The 6,437-nt window shown below is 38.1% G+C and overlaps 1 protein-coding gene across 1 annotated transcript; it reads left to right on the forward strand.

The window, feature by feature from the left end:
* Nucleotides 1–412: 412 nt before the first annotated feature.
* olig3 (oligodendrocyte transcription factor 3) lies at nucleotides 413–2,485 on the forward strand. Its single transcript, XM_056470379.1, has one exon. The coding sequence runs from the start codon at nucleotides 850–852 to the stop codon at nucleotides 1,615–1,617; it is 768 nt and encodes a 255-aa protein (XP_056326354.1). The 5' UTR covers nucleotides 413–849; the 3' UTR covers nucleotides 1,618–2,485.
* The last annotated feature ends 3,952 nt before the right edge of the window (nucleotides 2,486–6,437 follow it).

Raw genomic sequence — 6,437 nt, forward strand, 5'->3', positions numbered from 1 at the left:
TAATAATAATAATAACGCATCAGCATATATTTTATTGTTCTAATGTTAAATCGCATTGTTTTTCATGTCTAATAAAACGCTTATGATCGTTTGGTTTAACGCATTGATCTCGTTACAATCAACATCATTTGAGTGTATCTGATAATAGAGTTTAACTCAATAACACCACGAATAACGCATACCGACACACTGCTAATAACTCAGCAGTCGGTGTGACATGAGTGATGCGCGGTGCGGCGTCGGTTTCTCCGGTGTGTGCGCAGAATCTGCGGGGCTGAAGTGTCTCCCCATGGTGTCCACACAATGAATATGAATAGCTGCTCCTCTGGTCAATGGGACAGTCAAAGCGCGCCGCCGCGGATAATGGGCACGTCATCCTAACAAGCCCGTTATCAATAGAGGGGCTGCTTTTGTTTGGCCCCTCATCCCGTATAAATACAGAGTCCTGAGAAGAGACGACACAGTGAGACTGAGGAGAGAGAGACTTATACACACACACACTGAGGAGGAGAGAGACTTATACATACGACTGAGGAGGATAGAGAGATTTGTACACACTGACGAGGAGAGAGAGAGACTTGAACACACTCTGAAGAGGGGAAAGACACTTGTGCACACACTGAGGAGGAGAGAGAGAGACTTGTGGACACACCGAAGAGGAAAAAGAAACTTACGCACACACTGAGGAGGAAAGAGACTTATAAACACACCAACAAGAGAGAGAGAGAGACGTATACACACACCAACAAGAGAGAGAGAAGACATCAGGTGATCCAGCACGAGTGACTTCAAATAAAAACACAACGAGCCGAAAAAAGAGGCAACCTCCTACCCAGGCGCATCCATAAAATGAATTCGGACTCGAGCTCCAGCAGATCTTCCTCTCCAGACATGGATGGGATGTACCACCACCATCACCACCACCATCACCACCAGGACGGCCTCCTGAACTCCGTGTCCTCCACCCAGAACGAGCTGCTGCAGAAGATGGCCAGCGAGCACCTCTCCAAGACGCCCAGCGGCAGCAAGTACAAGCTGAAGAAGCAGGTGACCGAGCAGGAGATCCAGCAGCTGCGGCTCAAGATCAACGGGAGGGAGCGCAAGCGCATGCACGACCTGAATTTGGCGATGGACGGGCTCCGAGAGGTCATGCCGTACGCGCACGGGCCCTCCGTGAGGAAGCTCTCCAAAATCGCGACGCTTCTCCTGGCCAGAAATTACATCCTGATGCTCACGAGCTCGCTGGATGAGATGAAGCGGCTGGTGGGCGAGATTTACGGCGGACACCACTCTGCGTTTCACTGCGGGACGGTGAGCCACGGCGGCGCGCACTCGGCCGGCGCCGCGCACCAGGTGCATCATCCTCTCCTCGGGAGCGCGCTGAGCGGGTCCACCTCTTCGACGCTTTCGTTACCGGGACTTACATCCATTAGGGCTCCGCACACTTTGATGAAGAGCACCCCGACTCCTCCGCTCCAGCTCGGCGGGAGTTTCCAGCACTGGGCGGGTCTTCCATGCCCGTGCACGATATGCCAGGTTCCGCCGCCTCCACACCTGCCCATCACCGCCACCGGACTGAGCAGGATCTCCACAGAGAACAAGGAAGTGATGAAGTGAACACATCACTGCGTGTGTGCGTGCGTGTGTGTGTGCACTGTAAAATATCTATTAATTAATAGTGTCCGTGTTTTTGGTTTATTTACGGTTGTGAATTGCATCGTGAGATTTTTGATGTTGACCATTTTCAATCTCAACAGTTTAACAAAGTGACTTTATTGACATTTTAATAATATTATGTACATATAGAGAGGAATAAGTATGTAAAATAACAGAAATTGTAGTTTATTACAGGGTTTTAGTAGCGTAATTGGTGTGCAACACAAACCCAGACTATATGCCTCTTTAAAGTATTAAAAATGATCACAAAAGTCACTTTTTTCTAACTTTTTGCAATGTTAAAATGTCCTAAAATGCAATTCAAAACCATAAACAATTAAATAAAAACGTGAAACACAAAATACGGGAAACTGCTAATTGACGGAGATTATTTTACAGTGTAGCCTCGTGAACGGACTGGACTTTTGCATGATCTGTTTGTTTTGTCTGTCTGTGTGTCTGTTTTAGACCTTACGAATTCACAAATTCGTCCTTGTAACAAGGACCTCATCGATTGCTTTTGTAAGGTAACCCCTCTACTGTAAATAGCGCGCGCGTTCACTGTAAATGAGAGTTTAAAGTGTTCTATTCGGAGGTGAATATATGTGTTTGAAGCTGCCCTGGAAACGCGAGCACTCCCCTGACGCGAGTACGCGCAAAAATTGCAGATAATCGCTGATATGAAGTTCAGGTAATGCTTTACAATGTTAGTTAATGTATTTACTAATACGAACTATACATTTATTACAGTGTTTATTCAGCATTGTTAATGTTAATTGAAATAAACGTATGTTAACACACAGACAAACACAGTGAAAAAGATATTGCTGACTGCAATTTTTAGTTGAATCAAATTAAATTGTTTAACTTGCATTACTCAAACTGACTAAAATATTAAGTTAAACTTTGCAGAACTTTAAAAATAGTTTTTGATTAGCTTATTAAAATAAGTTAAAGAAACATAAACATGTTTGGCTGTCTTGACTTTTTGTCATTACATTATTTACAGTGTAATTCTATCGATCGTTAATTGGATTTTAATAACGCGTTAGTAAATGTTGAACTGTGATTAATAAATGCTGCTATTTTTAATTGATGATAGTAAATACATTAACTAATGAAAGCTCATTGTAAAGTGTGGCTGAAGCTCCTGTGGTTTTTTTTTTTTTTTTGGCGCTAAACTCGTCTGAGGAAACTTGTTGATCACGTGACTTGCACGTTTCTCTTCAAAGGGCATGAAAAGACGAGTCCCACATGTTCCTTGTAACAAGGATTGTGAAATATGACATTTCAGATGAAAACCGTACGACTATGGATTTAGTTCGCACTAGAGTGTTATTATTATTATTACTATCGATTATTTTATTCATCCCTTGTCAGCCTGAGTAATTCAGTCGTGTTATTTCTGTGTCGTATCTTTATTTGAAAATTTTCAGCATGGCATCTTGTTCAAGCAAACCTGTAAGCATGATCCTTTTTTTTCCTGGGAAAGTTTTGTTATTCCAGAGAGATTGCCGTGGTCTTTATTTTTGTACATTCTTGTTGACAAATGAGATATTTATTATTGCCCAGTGTTCCTGGAAGAAATTTCAATAAAACGTACTGTTATAAAAAGGAAATGTTTTGTTTTGTGTATTTTTTAACGTGCTGTGCATGCTAAAATTAATTTTATGTGTGCATATATTTAAAAATGCGACTTTAAAGAGTTCGCGCATGGTGAAAATGGTGACTTATGATCATCAGGAAAAAATTGAAGGGATTAATAGGAGAAAACCAGGGAAAAATAGTAACTTGTCACTAGTATAGTCGCAAATGTCACTTCAGTTCGTCACAGGCAGAAATTATTGCCTTGGCCACTTAAAATAAATACGCATTGCTGAAAAACCTAAGTAAATAAATTAGAAATTATAAAACAGAAAGATAAATAAAAATATCGCTTTGTTTCACCTTTTTAACTTAAAAGTGCTGCTTAAAATATTAAATAAAGCTTAAATAATCGTAATAATAACAACAAACATTTATTTTCACTTATCATTCTAGGATGGTGAGAAATGTGACTCCGCAAAATTTAATTTAATAAGAGTATCTGATTTATTAGGATAGTTTAATAACAAATTAAAACGTATTTACACCAATACAATTATGTACTTAAAGCAATACATATTAAAACAACAATATTGTTGGTGTTTCTCTAATTAATAACAATAGCTAATTATACAAAATAATATTATGAACTCAGAAATAGTGCTCACACTTTACAATAAAGTTTAATTAGTTAATGTTAGTTGAACTAATCATGAACAACAGCATTTACTAATGCATTATTAAAAACTAAAATCCCCCTTTGTTAATGCACTGTGGGTTAACATGAATGGACAACTCTATTTTCATTAGCTAATGTTATATAGCACGATCAAATGCTGGAATAATTGTATTGTTTGTTGCTTGTTCATGTTAGTAAATGCATTAACTAATGCAACCTTATTGTAAAGTCTTACCAAGACACTCTATATTCATTCTTTCGTTCATTCATTTTCTTTTTGGCTTAGTCGCTTTATTAATCTGTGGTCGCCACAGCGGAATGAACCGCCAATTTATCCAGCATATGTTTTACACAGCGGATGCCCTTCCAGCTGCAACCCATCACTGGAAAACACCCATACACACTCATTCACACACATACACTATTGACAATTTAGCATACCCACCTATAGCTCATGTGTTTGGACTGTGGGGGAAACCCACGCCAACACGGGGAGAACATGCAAACTCCACACAAAAAAGGCCATCCGACCCAGCGGAGGCTCGACCCAGCGACCCAAAACGGTCTATATTATAAATAAAATGTAGTTTTTAAAACGATCTAATCTCTGTTTAACCTGATCTGAAAATTCCTCATGGAAATATGATCGCATTGATTACGGATGACATCCTCGAAATAAACGAAATAAATACAATGGCAGAATATTTCCTTCAGCATCATCAGGAGCAGTCCTGGACACGATTGAAGCACAAAGGCGATCCCTCGGGTCCTTTCACAGGCAGCAGCTGAATGTATGTTTGTAGAGATTACAAGTTAATTGTTCATAGGGGAATGCAAGAAGAAAACATCAGAGAGAGGGAGCGCGGATTACAGGACCCTAAATGCGGAAGATTAGATATTCAGGGCTCTATTCTTGGGCCATGTAAATGAGGCGACGGATTAAAAAGCTCTTTGTAACTAACTCGTCGAGGGGCTCAAGTCCCTTTTTAGACAAGTAACAAGAAGAGTCTGCATGGGCGAGAATGCTGAGCTAGTTCTGCACTCTGATTTTAGGGTGTATGAACACTGGCCAGGGATGGAGGCAGATGGACGGACAGAAAAACGGCGCATCTTTAATAGACATTCGCATTGTTGTATTAATTTATTGGGGATTTTCAGTATTTACGAGTTAGGATTTGTCGGATAAGTTTGATTAATAATAATAATAATAATAATAATAATAATAATAATAATAATAATAATAATAATAATCTGGCTTCTGTATAAATGTTCTGTTTGTCTTAAACTGCAATTTTCAGAAGGAATCAATGCAGAAGTTCGCACGAGTAAACATTTAGCTTTGATGTTTGCAAATTACACCGTAAAAATATCCGTAAATTACCATTTTACGTGTTTTGCGACTCATGTTATTATTTTTATTTATTTTATGCGATCTTGATCTTTCTTCCAACAAATTTTAACCTTGAAAAAGTGGCTTTTATTAACATCTTTAATAGTTTAAGGTGATATATTGTTATATATTATAGTGTTGTATATGCATTTTCTGTTATTTCTTGTCTTATTTCTCTATGTATTAGCTATTTCTTATACATTATATTATTTCAAACGATTAAAATGTCAATATAGAAGTGTCTTTATTAAACTGTTCAGTTTTCAACATCCAAAGTCGACAGAGCAGAGACCAACATGCAATTCACAACCGCAAATAAACGGAACCCAAAAAAATGTGTTAATTAATACAATATATAAAGGGTACAGTTTTTCGTTTACTTAGCCCATATTATTATTATTATTATTATTATTATTATTATTATTATTATTATTATTATTATTATATTACACTTACATTAAATTATTCCATGTATTCAGCTGTTTACACTAAGTTTCTTGATACAGCGTTAATTCATTTGACTATACTGAGTATACACTGAATGCTGATTTTTTTTAACCCAACGCTGGGTCAAACATGAACAAACCCATTTTTAAAAATAGCACTTTTTAGCACAACATTTGGGGTTCTCTGTATTTGATCCAACGCTGGTTTAAAACAGCTCAGACTTTTTCTTAAGGTGCAATATTAATGAATCATATTTTAACAGGCTAAGTAAATAATGCTTAATTATTGTAATCACTATCGGAAGTAGCTCGGAACACGTGTAACAAAGCACCTTAAAAAGTGTCCGCTTTTAGCCAAATCTATGGGTAGAAATACACATTTTCTGTGAATGTGCCAGACTATGTGTAAACATGTGGTAAAAAGCACAAACTATTTGAGTAGCAAACCAGAATGTGGTAATATAATTAAAGCAACATGGAAATATGGGACAGTTATAAATGACAGTGGAAGCAACGCACATTCAAATTACAAATGGACGCGTCTGAATCACTGTTAATGAAGGAAAAGCATGAAGGCGGCCAGACATCGCCTATTATTCCTCATGCTGAATGCCATCACAGTGGACTGCTTTTAAATCTGCAAGGTGAATAACGCAAGTCTGTATTTTTTTATGTAAAAGAA

Source organism: Danio aesculapii, chromosome 13 (genome assembly GCF_903798145.1).
Source record: "Danio aesculapii chromosome 13, fDanAes4.1, whole genome shotgun sequence".
Classification (NCBI taxonomy): Eukaryota; Metazoa; Chordata; class Actinopteri; order Cypriniformes; family Danionidae; genus Danio; species Danio aesculapii.